Genomic DNA, 15,727 nt, shown 5'->3' with positions numbered 1-15,727 from the left:
ACCACTGATGCATTGGAAGAAATTACTCTAAGGCCTGTCACTCAAGGGGGGAAAAACATTTAGACACAATATCTCTCATTCAACCAAAAAACAACAACATTGTTTTATATATAAAACCTAAAATTAATATCATATTTTTTCGCATTTTGCTTTGGATAAGAGTCTTTGAAAATGCATTTTATTTATTTTTTTCAGTCAAATGCACAACATAGTAACCAAAACCTACAAATAAAATGTTTAAATCTTTCATTACAATGTACTTTCATTAAAATGTACTATGTTAAGAGTTCTCACTGCTTAATAGTTTATGTTGTTCTGATGAGTGTCTGCTGTTGCACTTGTAAGAAGCTAGCTATTGTATTACATGTGTTTCAGAGGTAGAGTGCTAAGGGCAAAAAGATGGGGGATCTGTAAGAACGGATGAATAATGGAGGAGAAAGAGGAAGGGCTCATCTAAAAGTGAGAGCAGTACTTGCAGTACGAAGAACCACTCAATGCAGAATTTGTGCTGTGCACAGAATCACTGGTTGTACTGCCTATTTGTAGCTGGCAAAACAGTGCCCATTACAACTACAAGACTGAGACAGTATTTGGTTTGAAAGAGGGCTGAGAGGGGCGGGACTTTGTGTACAGTAAGTAGTGATTCTCAAGGCTGCAATGGGAACAAATGGAGGGTTGATCGATTGCACTATCCTTGAGTTTCGATCATTACGGGAACATTGGCCTGCACTCTGAGAGCTGCTCTTCTGCCTCCAGCCCCCCATAAGTAACTGCATATATTTAATATGATTATAAGCTGAACAGAGTCTTGAATTATCCAGAAAGCTACTTTCTGGGACAGTGAGGCTACAGTAGTTTCCAATCATTTTCATTTGTTGATGTCCTGAATGAAGAAATATCTTGGAGCCTAAAATGAATTGAAATGGGGAAACGTCGGGCTGGGCTACTTACTGAGCAGTGAATAAAGATGCAAGATAGATGGAAAATACATTTTACGCCCCGCAGTCTTAGAGGAAGATGTTGGGATGCAGGAAACAGAATGCATCTGAAATTATGCTGCTCTATTTAGAAACAGGCGGACAGCGAGTGGTGAACACAGGCTTTCGGGTGACTCTGTGCTGGTCAGGGCCAAATATTACACAAAGGTGTGTTAAATGGAGGGATTTATGCTGCAATAACAGCATCTGTCATGATGAAATTATGTATAAATGATGTATAATACCTGGATTTCTCACTTCAAACCAATAATAGCATTTGTTTTCCAATATAAGAACAGAATGATCAACAATAGGCTTTGGATTTACAGGAACACATATATGTTTATTCAAAATCCATCTTCTGTTCCTTTCCATCTCCTAACATGTAGGTCAGGATATGTTTCAGATAATGCAAAATGACAGGGATCGGTTTTTAACAGCAGGACTTGACAGCTTGTCAATTCTTTTTTATATGCTCAGCAAACCAAACTCCCAGACAGAAAATTCATGCTTTTGGGAGAAAAATGTTACAGCTACTGAAGTAGCAGTACAGTAATGCAGTTACTTGATCATTTCTGTCTTTAGGCATTATTTAGTTAAGTAAATAAGATGCATATTAATTCATAAGTATGAACTGCATTGATTTACATGTGATTTATTGACTCATATATGCTAAACTGTCAGAAGTTTTTGCTCAAAAGTTTAATAGAAGCCTCACTGGAATTTGTAGACTTTTATGTATGACTGTCATGCTCAAGCTTATTAATTGTTTGTCACGTATGTCTTAGGGGTTTTTATTATTCTAATTATGAGCTGACCCTTGCTCTCTTTTAGTTAGTAATTATGAATATATATTATATATTCCCTTGCTCCTCTGTTAAAGAGTCTTTGATTTGAGTTCAAATAATTATTTGCAACCCAACTTTCTTCTTTTTTCAGACTTTGGTCCATATCTCTTATATACTGTTCTGTTTGAATGTGTAAAGTTATTCTTCTCCAATCTAACAATTGTATTTGATGAGCATTTACTCTTTACCTGTTAGACGTATGCCTAAAAAAAGAAATATGTGCCAATTTTTTAAAAGAATACACTTAATTTGAGATATATTATGTTCTAAAAATTATATCTTATGCAGTTTTGCTTCTAAATTTAAAAGTTACAATTTTTACGGGAAAATAACACAATAATACTAATTGAGAAATATTTTTCCAGGATAAAGCATGTCCCAATAGAGTTTAGCTAGTAGGCTTTTGTGTACCATCCAAATAGAAATAAAGGTCCCAGACTTGTGAACCAAAGGGCATTCTATATCAGAAACAAATACCAATTAAAAAAGACTTTCTCACCCCAGTGGAACAGCATGACCTTGATCATGTGTGTCTTTTGGAAAATGAGGAAGACCGAGCACTGACCCCCTTTGGAGCTGTCAGTGTACCAGTTAAAGCCTCTGACATGGCCTACTGAGCTCCTGACAACATCCATCCTTTCTTACGCTTATAAAGCTGTATCCCACAATCTCTCTCAAGGGACGAACAATGAAGTTGAGGTAAAAAGAAAACGCTAAAGGAAAGATGCCAGTCTTTAATGACACATAATGTCAGGGGTGTTCAGGAATGCTTTTTTCTGAGCTCCTTCAGGGTTGTGATAACACAACACTTGTTATTTTTCATGGATCTTTTTCAGTGTTTGTGACATATATTACAACAAAGCAGGTATTTTTAGAAACAGACAAGGTGCTTTGCACAAAAATAGGTGACCAAAGTTGATAAAGGAATCGTTCACTCCAAAACTCTTTTATTTTATTTTTTTCAAAAAACGAATTCACTCTTTTCCATGCAGTTACATTTAATTGTGACTAGAGCTTTCAAAATGCTTTCAAGATTGGTGAAAAACTGGGGCCAGCTGCATAAACATAACCACTATGTTAAAGGGGTCATGAACTGCCTTTTTATTATATTGCACTGTTCTCTGAGGTCCATTTATAATGTTATGAAGATTTTAATACAAAAAAAACATCATCATTTAGAAGTAAAAGGCTATTTTCATTACTGTTTTGACTCTTCTCATCAGCCGTGGCAGATTGTAGACTTGGAAGTAAATACCCACTTTGTGTTGTGTATGTTTGACAGCCTAGATCCTTCATAGATGGACTCTGCTGTGATTTGGGTTAAAAACATAAATACTCAGTACATATCAAACGATCAATAACAGTTACTTACACTTCGGATCCAGTAATCCTGCATTGAATTGTGTCTTGTCTGTAAATGAATCCGTGGTAAAATGAAGTGATCAAAGGACCATGTTCTTACTTATGCAGTCTAGCACTTCATTTAAAAGAAAGTTTTGCTGCTCTTGTTATTTACCTACTTGCGTGAATCAGTGGGTGGGGCTAAATAGGCAGTGATGTAGAAGCAGGCATTGTTCTCCTTCTGCAGAGGCGGTGTTTAACCACACTATTACGTCATAAAATTTTGGCAGATTGGCTTTAATATAAGCTGTTTTTAGACTAACCAGAAAGTTTTGAGTTCTGAAACATACAGATTGTTTTTATAGCACATTGACCACTTGCATGTCGAAAGATCAAAGGAATTTTGATTGATCATGTTATCACCTCTTTAAGATTGTGTCTTAATCACCAGTTTGACTAATTAGCAGTTAGCCAAGAGTTAGTTAATCCGTCTTACTTTTCTTATTCAAATTGGACCAATCTACTATTTTGTGAATGGGTTTAAAAAGTTTTGACCATGAAGAAAACAAATTAGATGACTAACTTTTTAAAATCATCCCCTGGCCTTGTGAACGAGATAAGAACCATTTAATTGAAAGAATCTGATTCAAAAGAACAGTTCATGAGTCAGACCTCACTACATACATGAATAACTATTAATGATTTTCGATGAAAAACAACTTACGTTTTGAGAATGTTCCTTAGACAAAGTTATCAAGCTCAAAAGATTTGGAAAATATTGTGCTCAATATAGTGTTTCTTAATATTTAAAAAAAGCTTTAATTTACTTGCTGCAGTATGTTGTCAAGTCGTGGAGATGCTGTGTGTTTCCAAATATAGTAAGGGGCTTAACATTTCAATTTCACCCTTGAGGTATTCAACCAATCACAATGCACTGGATAACTGGCCAATCACAGCACACCTCACATTTCAGAAGGATGAGCTTTGTAAAAAATTGATGCGTTTCAGAAAGGCAGAGCAGAGAAGAGCATCAATGATGCACAGTATGTGGAAAATTATCTATTTATTTTAGCATCGTCATATGACCCCTTTAAACATATTTGTTTTAGTTTCATTTTTCTAAGTTCTTCACGTAATTCTACTTCCAATTTATTTCAGCTTTATTTCAGTAAAAAAAAAAAAAAAAAAAGAAGAAGAAGAAAAAATATTTTTTGTTTTTATGGTGCTTTGTTGTCATTTCGGATATTCTTCAAAAATTAAACTTTTGTGCTCAAAGTAAGTTGAAATCACTTGAGGGTGAGTGAATGTCTTTTTTTAACAAATTTTATGTTGTTACAGTTAAGAGTGCTCTGTGATTTAGAAACTGGATTCAATCTGGATTCAAGAAAATATCTTTGATGTGTTCAGTGAAGATGTGTGCTGTGAAGTATGTCCTTAACGCAAATTTTCTGGCTATTAAAAAGTTCAGTCAAGCCGTCTTTCTCTGGATGAGAGATAATGAGTCTTCAACTTTGACCTTTGACTAGTTGGACTCTCTCTGTGCTGAGCTGTTGGGGGGAAAGAGGGGGTGGGTCATCCAATTACCGTAATTGGCCACTTAGTGAAGCTGTTGCCCATCATAAAACACGGAGGGCCATTTATCTCCTCAACAAAAGATGTGTCATTGAACAAAATAACATCTCATCATCTTTCAGTCGCACAACATTCTTTGAAAACCCTCATCATAAATACAATCTCTGAGGCAATCGTGCCACAAAGGCTTTTGAAAAGCAGATAGCTGTGCTTTTATAAGTGAATATGAGGCATAATGAAGGGATACTGGGACTCGTGACCTATATCGATTGGTTGGTGACTTTTGATTTTATAACACATGGCAGTGATGTATGAGGTTTTAAGCTTTCAAGTAAAGACATAGTATTGTTTTTTTACATTTTAACCTAATTTTCCAAACATTTTGTCCTTCTGCATCAAATCAAAGTGTTTCGGTGCGCTCAGTTCGCTGACTAATGCTATGAGCAAGTAATTTTTTTTGATTAATCAAACCCTTAAATGAGATTTGCAAATGTCCTAGATGGCTAAGAGCTGAATGATTGCTTGCGTGGCTGTGTAAGTCTCCTCTTGCCATCAATATTCATGCACGGTGATTCATTATTCAGATTGCAGAGCACAGAGAGTTCAGAGGCATGTTGATACAGATTTGAAGGCATTCATGAGAGTGGCACACCTGCAGAGACTCCACTAAAGACTAAGATTTACCCAGAGCTTGATGTTGCGGAGGCAGAAAACACATTTTCGCTACGAAGTGCTCTTCTGGACACTGTGGAAAAAAGAACAAAAACAACAACAAAACTGAAACTATAGCAAACTAAATATGTAACAGTTTTGATGGCTGGTTGCATTTAAGCATCCTAGTTGTCTAAATAAAAGTTCTGTAAATGAACGAATTTGGAGTACAAATTGGTGTTTTAGTATCTGAGTTAACACCAGTATAATGTTTACATTTGTTCATTTAACAGACACTTTAATCTATATCTATACAATTAACCGTTTTGTGACGTTCCTGCTCATTAGATTGATTATATCCACTGTTAATATTGATTTTTGTGATAAATTTAAAAGGTTTACTCAGTTATTTAAGCTCTCCTTATATGAATATTACACAATTAGTTAAATAAAAAAATATCTATATAACCTTTATGTATTAAAAAATAGTAAAACTTTTTTTATATGCTAGGAGAACTGTTTTCATACATAACATAGTGCCAACATTTATTTCTTATTTGTAGAAGCTATTTTTTACAGCATAGCTATTTTTTCTGACTCATTTCTCCAATCCCTTTCAGTCAGACACCGAGTTTTGGGATAAGATGCAGGCAGAGTGGGAAGAGCTCGCTCGCAGGAACTGGCTAACAGAGAACGATCGACCACAGATTCCCTCTAATGTGTCTCCTCATGAGAAGGTAAAGGAGAAACAATTCGAGCAAATAATTTAAACAAATATTCATTTAAAATTGTGATAATGATAACAACAATATTAATACTACTACTAATAATAATAATAATTATTATTATTATTTAATAATAGCTAATTTATTATTATTATTATTATTATTACTATTATTATTATTATTACATTATGTAAAATCTTCACAATTTTTTATTTTTTTATTTTTTTAAATGTTTTTATTAAAATCCTCATAAATTTTGGACTACTTAATTATGTCCATTATTTCTTCCTCAGGGGTACTACTTCCACACAGATAACCCTTTCAAAGACTGGCCAAATGCATTTGAGGAGGGGTTACGCAAGTCCAGAGAGGGCGACCTGCCTAACGCTGTACTTCTTCTGGAAGCAGCTGTACTGCAGGATCCTCAGGATTCGGAGGTGAGCGAGTGGACTGATAAAACAACAGCAGTCGGCCAGGTACTTTCATCAAATCAACACCTGCACAGCTTGAAAACATGTTCTGCCAATCAGACTACCGTCATACCTTTCCATACAGTGATAAGCAGTTAGGTACGTTCTTGCCCACACTGAACATTTTACAGATCATGGCATGATTAGCCAAGGCAGGGGGTTCTATGTTCTCACTAATTTTCAGTGAGAGCTCTGTATTAGACATTGTACTTGACAGTGACTGATGGCGAGCCATTAACACTCCGGTAACTGAGTAAGGTTCCCTTTTTTTCCCCAGACGATTTAATGATGTAATACTTCAGTTAGATCCCAGAGAGGATTATCCCTCTTCTCCTGGAATTACCCCACCTCTAAATGATTGTGTCTCCAAAAAAGCTGACTTTTAACAGATGATATTACAAAGCAAGTGGCGATTTGGGGGAGATTTTGCTTATATCATAAGTATGTTTCAGTATATTCTTTGTACATTAAGAATGCAGCCAACCATGTTAAAATATTCTATAAATACGGCTCATTAATAAACTTTCCATTGTATTCACAAATTGTGGCCTTAGGGTTTTGAAATGCAGTTTCCTCTTACACAAAGTGAACAAGCTTATCTTCTAATAATTAGTCTTACTCAGTGTTCATAACCCCACAAATGGTTCATTGTGGAATCGTAGCATAAATATTCAGCCAGATAATTAATGATACTTGAATCAACATCCTTAACTTTAAATATTTTCCTAGCAATATACTACATCCAATGATTCATCATCTTCAAGAAATAGCAACACAAACCCATTCAGTTCCTCACTAGCATTGTGTCCTATGTCTGAGCCGCAGGCCTTTGAGAATGAATCATTTCCCCCAGGTTAGCACTGTAGCTCGCGCACAATAGAAGCTCCTCGCCGGAGTCAAGGTGATAACCCCAATGCTCATTGTTCAATACCTATTTTCTTTTCAGGCTTGGCTGGTGCTGGGTACCACGCAAGCAGAGAATGAGAATGAGCAGGCAGCAATTGTCTCCCTCCAGAGGTAAGGAAGTATCCCTGCATGAATCATATGCAAATGATTTACACAGAATGATTGGCTCACGAAGTCAAATGTGTTTATGGCAAAAATAAAGCCAACGCAGAGTTAGACAGGATTGCTTTGTACTAGTACTGGATGTATCGTTGATGATTGTTCCATCAATGTCAAGTCAAGATTAAGGTTAAAGAAATAGTTCACCCCAAAATTACAATTAGATGAAAATATACTCACCTTCAGGTCATCCAAGTTGTAGATGAGCTTGTTTCTTGATCAGAACTGATTTGGAGAAATGTAACATTACATCACTTGCTCACCAATGGATCCGCTGCAGTGAATGGGTGCCGTCAGAATGAGAGTTCAAACATCTGATTAAACCATCAGAATAATTGTAAGTAATCCGCACAACTCCGGTCTATCAATTAATGTCCTGTGAAGTCAAAAGCTGTGTGTTTGTAATAAACTAGACATAAAGGTGTATCGACTTTAAATGTCACTTCTAATTGTAAAATAATAGTGTTTCCTCCAGTGAGAAAGTCCATCCCCTGTTGTTCTCTCACATCAAAATCTACTAACATATTTGTTTAGAGCTGTTTTGGACCGTTTTTGCTTTATATGTGCATATTTCTCTCCTGATTTGGACGAGATTACTTTTTTTTTACTGGAGAAAACAATATTATGGCTAGAGTAAGCAATGGATTGAAGTTAAAAATGTCTTTGTTTATTGCGAATCCAAATATTAATATTATCCCCATTCAGAACAGAAATGGTATAAGCAATATAAACGACCATTCAAATTGAAGAAGGCCTTGAGTCGGACACATCCGTGCGGTTGTCTGTGACACCAAATGAGACGAAGCTCTCTGCTGTGCCCTCTCCTGCTTTAGATAAAGAGCTACTGTAATAACCTGGTGATCCAATTAAAATTGCATTTCATAAGCACAGAGGCCTTTGGGAGATTACATTCATTTTGGATAGAACAGCCAGCCATAATTTCATACAATGTTCCTCTGAGCGACCGGGGTGAAAACTCCAATCTATGTGTGTTAATCACCAATGACACTCAAAGCTGTGTTTTGGTACCGTGTATCCGTATCACTTTTGAATAGAGTGCTTTTATCATGTCTGCCTCTCAGATATTATCTAACCTAATTTGAGATGTCATTTTAAAATGGTGTATTATCTGTGGTTGGACCACACAGTTGCTGCAGTTCACATCCTGTTCGTCTTAAATAGAATCCAAGATTAGAACTAGTAGAGCAGAAATAGTGCAGAATTGCAATAAAACTCTTCCACATCATAGTGAAGTTAGGAAGCAAAACTTGTCTTTTTCGACTGTTTTTGGACAGCTTTTGTTTGAAATAAAAAAAATTGTATATAACGTAAATGCCTTGACTGTTACTTTTGAATGATTTAATGTAGCGTCCTTGGTGTTAGATATAAATGTGTTTAAATCCAAAACTGAAATGCGTTAAAAATAAACTAACCTCAGGTTCATGTGATCATAATTGGTGAAATTACTTCCTTTTGACGTTCAGAGGTCCAAAAATGCAGACTGGAATTTGCCTATAGTGGTGTGTCCCACAAAACGTACTCCTAGGTAATATTGAAGTACTCTTTTCAGTACATAGTGTCAGCATGGGAACTGGGACAAAGCCGGCATCTTATTTTTGCAAAAGGGTTGGGAGGGGGTGAGTATACTTTTATCCAAATCTGATTAGATCAGATCAGATTAGAACTGAAATTTCTGATGGATGTTGCAGATACATCATTAGTAATGTGCACTGCTTTTGTTTTAATGGACAGCAAGAGAAATGTTTTTAAGACAACCTAGTCAAAGGCTTTTATTTGGCATCGTTACATTTCCATTTTTATTCTTTGAATCTTTTGTAGCCAGTTAAAAACAATATCCAGATGTCAGCCACTCTGTTTTTTTTCTTACACTAATAAAACAGGGAACGTGACTTCCATCATAAACTGAGCAAATGATTTATTTTGGTTTTATGAAATATGTTTAGATGGTCTCCGTGCAGACACACAAGATGACACAAGTATTCACCCATGAATTAAAACCAGCACTAATCAGGAAGCATCTGCCTCTCATTATGTTGGCAGACAGCTAATTAGTGTCCATCAAAAGCAGCGGTTCTTTAGATGCTTCCGTGTTGTATGTGCGTGCAGGTGTCTGGAGCTCCACCCCAACAACCTCCAGGCCCTCATGGCCCTGGCAGTGAGCCTGACCAACACAGGCATGAGGCAGGAAGCGTGTGAGGCGCTGTTGAGCTGGATAAGGCACAACCCCAAATACAAGCAACTTCTGAAGAGCCGCACACACCTGCAGGCCTCACCTGGTTCACGGAGACCCTCCTACCCTTCCGCAGTGGGCTGGTATGGTTACAAATAAATCCAGTGCCATAAAAGAAATATACAGCAGCCCCCAAAATGGCGGATTTAAGTCAAAATTGATACATTTCATTACTGTAGAAACAAAACATTGTATAATCAAATTATGCTAACCAATTTAGAACTGGCTTCAAGTTTTGGCCATTTTTGCAATTACTTTAGACCAAAAAAAAGTATTTTATTAGCGGATGCATGATGTCAGTCCCCATCGTGTTCAAACATGTGTCATAGCAGAATATATCATTTGTTGCATCTTTGATAAACAATTAAACAATAAACTATTATTGTGCATATATTTGCAGTGTTTGTATGCACACATTTTTATCCCAACCCCCATTAATCCCTTCCTAAACTCCACTCCGTTTAAATTAAAAAAGTTAAAAAAGTACTTTTTTATTCTAAAACATCCAACAATAAAACATTTTTCTACATCAAACTTTAAAAAAAATAAGTAATTTATATGAAAAAAAATGCCCTGCAATCCTTTGTAATTGTACACAGAGACCTCAAAATTTCACTGTCACGTGAAGAGGATGATGGTCATTTATTTTAACTATTTTCTAAACAAAAATTTTTTTGTGACATGGCGCTTCCCGGGAACACGTTCTGCACATTATTTCTAAATTGTCTAAAATAATCAGGTGTTGGGTGTTTGCGCTGCGACAATCGATCGTATGACATCAAAGTAGCACGAGAGCTATAGAGCATCTCCATGCTTTTGAATCGCTTTCGTGGTTTCAAAACCTGGTCATTTTAAGTCAATTTGGAAACCCTGTGTAGAACATGTCCCTGATAAGTGGCTCGTCTGGTCACCTTGCTAAAGTGACAGGTTTACAACTGCACTCCATGTTGCAAAAATCCCTACTTTCTCGTGCATGTAGCACTTCAATCCCTCCTAAATGGAATATTTTTGGGACCAACAACTTAAATCTCTCTCTAGAGAGCCACTTTCCTTTTTTCTTAGCTATTAAATGACACCTTTTGATGGTGTTTCTGGTAGGGACGTCCCTGAAGGACAAAGCCTCTGAGTCTCTGCGCTCTCTCCCTTTTTTTATCTCCAGCCCTCTGCTGCCCGAGGTGAAGGAGCTGTACCTGGAAGCTGCCCAGCACAACTCGGACACGATCGACCCAGACCTGCAGACAGGGTTGGGAGTGCTGTATAACCTCAGCTCCGAGTTCAACAAAGCAGTGGAAGCCTTCAACGCAGCGCTGTCAGTGCGGCCGGAGGTAAATCCCTTCTCAGTGTACTCGACTGACAAACTGGGGCTAAATCACACAGAAACGCTCCCTAAAGGCAAAGGGCAAAGGAGAGAGGGAGGAAAAAGTCACCGAGGCTTAAAAAGTGTCTCTGAAATCTTTGAAACCGTTCATTTGAAACTTGAGGGGAGCTTTGCCATTCATGAGCGCTGACTCCAGAACCCTGTGGGTCACCTTGTCGACGATTGATGCTTGCTAAGCCAAATTCTGTCCCCCTGTGTAGACTGCATTTACACTCAATCGAAAATCCTCCCCATCTGCTTGACTTGGTAATGTCTGCTTGCCTGCTGGGGGGCTCAGAGCGTGAATGCGATGAAGGATAATGGCAGAGTAGAAGGGAAACTCTGATATCATGCTTCTTGTGACATTAGGAACAAGGCAACTTCTTTGTACCTCTGTTTTACGCAGTGTCACTGTACTTAAAGGTCATATTTGATCCCTAAAACAAAGAGAGCTGATCATATCTTAATGGTATTAAAAATCAGTCAGATGTAACTGCATAATCTTTGAAGCACAGAGAGATAATTATTTTGATCCATGACACTGAGCCAGAGGGGATTCTTCTTGCCGTTGGTGTGTACAGGACTACCTGCTGTGGAATCGGCTGGGGGCGACGCTGGCTAATGGAGATCGCAGCGAGGAGGCTGTGGAGGCCTATACCAGAGCCCTGGAGCTCCAGCCCGGCTTCATCCGCTCACGTTACAACCTCGGCATCAGCTGCATTAACATGGGCGCTCACAGGTTTGTGACAGAGAGCTGGGCTTGGCCTGAAAATTATGGAAAATGTATCCCCCAACTTTTGGTTTAAATACTTTGACCCTGAGGTTCTGGTGGAATAAATGCGGCATAATAAGGAAACATTTATTCCTTGATTTATGGGTGTTTCTTCAACTGCCGGTACGTTTGTGTCCCAGGGGTTGGTTTTTTAAAGAGGTTTTTTTGTTTGTTATGAGGGCCACATTAAATGCCTTCAAGAGTTTAGATTTATGTGTTCAGATTTATGCATATTTTATTATTTTACTCTTAGCCCAAACTTAGCTTTTTAATCTTTAAAATAAGAAACTCCATTATAAAATAATTATTAATTATGATGTAGATGAGCCTGAAGTTTGAAAGTTATAGATTTGCACAAGCCATGTAATCATGTCAACAGATAGATAGATAGATAGATAGATAGATAGATAGATAGATAGATAGATAGATAGATAGATAGATAGATAGATAGATAGATAGATAGATAGATAGATAGATAGATAAGTGCCCGTATTTGTAAAGACACCCTTTTTATTGAATTATTTGTTTATTTATTTCAGGGAGGCAGCCAGTAATTTCCTGACGGCTCTTAGCCTGCAGAGGAAGAGCAGGAGTCGGCAGCTTTCGCACCAGGTCATGTCTGGAAACATCTGGGCGGCCCTGCGGATAGCGCTGTCCATGCTGGACCAGCCGGAGCTCTTTCAAGCTGCTAACATAGGAGACCTGGACTTACTCATGAAAGCGTTTAACCTGGATATGTGAGCGAGGATACCCCTTTAACCATGGCAAATAATCCAAAGTCCTTTACGAGAAGAACTTTGTCAGAAGAGCAACCTTTGTTTTCGCAGAGCACCTTTACATTCCTGAGAACTGAGTGCTGAATGATACTATTTTACTAGATTTGCACATCAGTTTACGATTAACCTAAAGAGCACAATGCCGGGTGAAGATTGTACAAGTATGCCTTAGAGAAAATATCAGCCAGACCTGCAATGTAACAGTGGGAATCAGAGGACACCACGATTGACGAGAGGAACGCAGACTATAAATGTGCAAGAACAACATAAGCTTGATGACTTGATTAGATGTACTGTACTGCGTATACTTCATGTATTGGTTCGATTGCACTCTTTATTTGAGATGGTGGGGTTCTTATAGATTTAAAAGGCACTTAGTTCAACCCTGGACACTCCTCACCTGATCTCTGCTGCATCATCCCCTTTATTTCCTGAAGCTTGCAGACCAGACTAAAAAGCCTTACTTATCTTGCATGTAAAATAAATAATTGAGATGTTATCGATATGAGACCAGATAAAAGCCATTCCTTGCCATACTTTGACCTCTTGATGTAGAAGTCTGTTTTCCATCAAGATCTATTTGTGAAACATACCACGTCTTTGAAAAGTTACGCTGATTATTTCACAAAATTCGATGCACTGCCCCTTTTGCCACAGTTTTAAGCCTGGGATTGACGGGACGACAAGAAACTGCCCAAAATATAAGCCAAACTATTTGTGAGTTTCACAGATCTATAAAGTAATATTGTTGTTTTTCTCATATTACTTGTTATGGTTCATCTCCAGCTTGCATGATGTTTTATTTTGCTCATCAGTGTGAAGTCGCAAGTGCTTAATGTTGCATAAAAGTCCTACGTTTTAAAATGCTATGCAAATATATTTTTTTTTTCATTTAGCCGTAAGCAGAAGAAAAGCCCAAAGTCCCAGAAAGCTGTACTTGCTTTATCACTTTTTGTGTTTTAAGGTGTAAACCAGGAGGTAGAAGGTAGAAGATCTGATAATCCCCTGTAGATGGTTTATTGTATTTAAAGGGATACGCCACCCCAAAAGGAACATTTCCACCATGTCTTTCCTAAGATCACAAGCCTCCCGGTTTTCATCCAAAATATCTTAAATTGTGTTCCGAAGACAAACAACGCTTTTACAGGTCTGGAACTACATGGGGGTAAGTGATTAATGACAAAATTTCATTTTGGGGTGGAGTATCCCTTTAAACCTACCCACATTAATCCAGATACATTTGAAAATGTCTTTTTCTCAACATTCTGGCATTTCGTCCCCTGAGGTGCTGTTTTTGTTCTGTGAAAATAGATTTTACAACATTCTGATGATAATCACTATTTACAAAAATGGCACGTAAATTTGTGGAATAAAACTTTTCCCATGGCAATGTGAAATGTGAAATATAATCTTGATATTAAATTACTGCAAAAATACAAATTTACTCACAATTGCTGTCCTGCAGCTGATCATAAGGACAGTTGAGACGCCATAAATGGAATAGCAATTGAGTGTAGCCTGGACAAACCATTAAGTGGTGATGTATTTTGCTAAGAAAATGATTGTGCAAGAAGAATAGCTATAGAATGATATACTATATATGTGGTCTCGCTGAAACACATCAGCTTAGTTATGCATGCATATTAAGATGATTTAAAGGGATTGTTCTTCCCAAAATAAAATTCTGTTAACATTTACTCACCCTCATGTTGTTCCAAACCTATTTGAGCTTCCTTCTTACTATTGAACACAAAAGAAGATATTTCAAAGAAAATTTGTAACCAAACAGCTGCCGGTAGCCATTGACTTCCACAGTATTTTTTCCCATATTATGTAAGCCAGTGGCTACCGTCAACCATTTGGTTACACTCCTCTGAATTTCTTCTTTCGAGTCAGTATTTTTATTTTGGGGTGAACTATCAAGTTTGTTTTTCTTCGACGTTTTACTGAGAAATTGAAACTATTGGAAAATGCCAGTGCAACAAAAAAGCAATTTTCTTATGTATCTGGATTAATTTAGACATAGCCCAAGCAATGGTTCTTATTTAAAAAGGCTCCCTAATCCAGATGAGCTTTTATTTGTAGCATCATATTTTTATTATTCCCATCTAGCGCAATCATTTATTAAAAAAAAAAAAAAAACAATCTATATCAATGAAAAAGCATGCAAAGCCATTCAAGCACCCATTATAAAGTGTTTTTAATTGTTACTATATTTATTTAATTACTGCTCTATGTTTTTCTTTTATTACTCTGTATCTGAGCCTATTTGGAAAGTCTTGTATATGTTCATCGATACAGTTAGAACAGGCTTGTGCTTTGTAGCTGAATGTTACAGTAGATACTGTAGATTCTCTCACGCCTGAGGCCTAACCTCCAGTTTTCTAGAACTTTGTACAATCTCAGGTGTGACTGTCTAGATGAATTCATGCTCCTGAAGTACTCCTGATGTATGACCGCATGCCGAATTTACTTATTTTTGAATGCTGTAGATTTATTTATATGCATGACCTTGACATGCCTATTTTAATCTATACCCTTCATTTCTATGACTTCTATATAACTATATTCACTATATTTTGCATTTCAAAATATATATTGATCTGAAGAATATGGCATATTAACTGTAAAATATCTACAAATGCAGTGATTAATCTCAACAAGACCTTTATAGTCACTTATAATACGATTGCAATAGCCAGATTTACTAAAGCCTTTAGAGTTAGAATCAAATATATATTATGCATCATTCAGAGCTTTGTTTCAGAATTTGTACATGCAAACTTTCTGAATGTTTGCCATAGGCTTTATTAACTCTGGCCCAATATTTAAAAGATAGATGCATATACAAAAGTTATCTTTTAAAATAAAATATTGGAATAGAGTTTGTATGCTTGGTTGTTGCTGTTGATCACAAACCGT

The 15,727-nt window shown here is 37.0% G+C and overlaps 1 protein-coding gene across 6 annotated transcripts in view; it reads left to right on the top strand.

The window, feature by feature from the left end:
- The window catches only part of pex5la (peroxisomal biogenesis factor 5-like a), a 71,295-nt gene extending 55,838 nt beyond the window's left edge, over positions 1 to 15,457 (top strand). For 4 of the 6 annotated variants that reach the window (XM_026264451.1, XM_026264463.1, XM_026264457.1 and 1 more), the window contains 7 exons: positions 6,010 to 6,126; positions 6,408 to 6,590; positions 7,531 to 7,601; positions 9,777 to 9,983; positions 11,060 to 11,225; positions 11,839 to 11,996; positions 12,569 to 15,457. In XM_026264451.1, the coding sequence (XP_026120236.1) occupies positions 6,010 to 6,126; positions 6,408 to 6,590; positions 7,531 to 7,601; positions 9,777 to 9,983; positions 11,060 to 11,225; positions 11,839 to 11,996; positions 12,569 to 12,770 (1,104 nt within the window). In that variant the 3' untranslated portion in view covers positions 12,771 to 15,457. The remainder of the gene's footprint in view (positions 1 to 6,009; positions 6,127 to 6,407; positions 6,591 to 7,530; positions 7,602 to 9,776; positions 9,984 to 11,059; positions 11,226 to 11,838; positions 11,997 to 12,568) is intronic. The other 2 variants (XM_026264471.1, XM_026264442.1) reach the window with 1 other exon arrangement.
- The last annotated feature ends 270 nt before the right edge of the window (positions 15,458 to 15,727 follow it).

Source organism: Carassius auratus, chromosome 6 (assembly GCF_003368295.1).
Source record: "Carassius auratus strain Wakin chromosome 6, ASM336829v1, whole genome shotgun sequence".
Classification (NCBI taxonomy): domain Eukaryota; kingdom Metazoa; phylum Chordata; class Actinopteri; order Cypriniformes; family Cyprinidae; genus Carassius; species Carassius auratus.
The sequence above is the reverse complement of the archived record's forward strand: the minus strand, read 5'-3'. Positions and strand labels throughout refer to the sequence as shown.